This window comes from Etheostoma spectabile, chromosome 4 (assembly GCF_008692095.1).
Source record: "Etheostoma spectabile isolate EspeVRDwgs_2016 chromosome 4, UIUC_Espe_1.0, whole genome shotgun sequence".
NCBI classification, from domain to species: Eukaryota; Metazoa; Chordata; class Actinopteri; order Perciformes; family Percidae; genus Etheostoma; species Etheostoma spectabile.
The window spans coordinates 36,998,498-37,000,305 of NC_045736.1; the positions used below are offsets into that span (position 1 = coordinate 36,998,498).

The 1,808-nt window shown below is 35.2% G+C and overlaps 1 protein-coding gene across 1 annotated transcript in view; it reads right to left on the reverse strand.

Moving 5' to 3' along the window:
• fer1l4 (fer-1 like family member 4) overlaps window positions 1-1,808 on the reverse strand; it is a 54,656-nt gene that overhangs the window by 41,919 nt on the left and 10,929 nt on the right. Inside the window, 1 exon segment of the mRNA XM_032513694.1 lies at window positions 566-746. Within this exon segment, the coding sequence (XP_032369585.1) occupies window positions 566-746 (181 nt within the window).

Here is a 1,808-nt window from a genome sequence, read left to right on the forward strand (position 1 = left end):
CAGTGGGACATTGAAGAGAAAGTGAGCACGCTGAACACAGACAGTGCTAGAAATATGATCGCAGCTTAGAAACAGCTAGCATTTGATCACCTGCCGTAGGTCTACTTTCTGTTCTGCCCACAGACTGTCAACATCATTAGAAATTATTTTGTTTTTTGTTCCACTTTACATTCAATAATTGTAAGTAACTTCTTGATTACAAATGCAGTAAGTGACAGCCAGTCAATAAAACCCCCTTGAGATCAATGGGTCTAGTTTTTACTTATTAAGTACATTTGGTATGAATGACAATGTGTCATTACATTTGTTAATCTCATTTAACTTCAATTGGAGTGGATTTGAAATAGAATTTTAAAAATGTGATTAATCGTGAGTTAACTCACCATTACTATGCGATTAATCAACTAAAAAATGTTAATCGTTTGACAGCCCTAATATATATATATACACACACTTTTTGGTACTTGGAAATATAATACAGGAACTACTACTAAATGTAGTTTCCGAGTTCCTCAAAAAGTTCTTGGTGCTGGTAATATACGTGTGCATAAATACATCTGAGTACCTGTTGTCCAGCGAAGGTCACCTGTACGTAGGGATCAATAAAGACCGTCCGGTCAGTGGCCTTTGACATCTTGGCCATCAGCCCTGCATCCATGGTGGGCAGACCCTCGGCCCTGTAGATCCGGACACGGAACCGAGCCCACGGACGTTCAGAAGCCATACCACGAGGAAGCAGCAAGTTCCTGAAAGTAAAACACAGTCAGAACACAGATCCAATTGCATCAGCTGTTCAAACTTAGCTTTGATATAATGCACAATTTAACTTACTGCACAAGGCTCGGCGGCAGTGGTATTCAGATCTTTTACTGAAGTAAAAGTACTGCATACTAAATCTTACTTAAGTAAAAGTACAAAAGTATTGGCATCAAAATATATTTTCATTACCAAAAGTGAAAGAACTCATTATGCAGAACGCCCAATTTCAGAATTAAGTGTAATACATTACTGGATTATGATTATTACAGTAGTTCTTTTATTAGGAATAACCCCTTGAGATGTAGCTTCTTGTGTTTGAGGGGTCCTTAAAGGCAAGAAAATACAGTACATTTAGAAAGTTAACAAAACAACTTGAGGGGACCTCAAGAAAAACCTACATCACAAACATTCACACATACTGACGGACAAAAGACAAAAGCTCTCCATCGCACCAAAACCACCCATGTCCTCCCCATTCCAACCATTAAATATCAGACAATCAATAGTTAGGGTCATTAATATAGACAGTTGAGAAAAGAATGAAGAAAAAAAAATTTAAAATAAAGAATAAAATAAAAAATTTATTAAAAAAAAATAAACACAAAAAATATCAAGTATGAGGAAAACAGTTGCAGCTTGTATGCAAATAATTAAAAAGAGACATCTTGAACTGGTGAAAAAGAGGAGATTGCTTTAAAAGACCTAGGTAAACCATTCCAATCTGAAGGGGCTTTAAATTTAAAGGCTCTCCTCCCAATTTCTTTAGATATATGTGGTACAGAGAAGAATGATATATATTTGGTATATGGTATAATGGTATGAAACCAATATTTTACAGAACTCCATTATAAAAAACAATGAAATGTGCTTAAGTAAACCATGATTCCTAAACCATTCTATTAAACAAAACCCATTCTGTGGCTTTTGAGATTTGTAAGCGGCTAAAAACGGGAATAATATCTAGAAGTTAACAAAATATTTCTTAATTAAGGCAGGCATATTTCTCTTTTAAACACATACAAGCTCAACTAAATGAAAGAAAACGACCC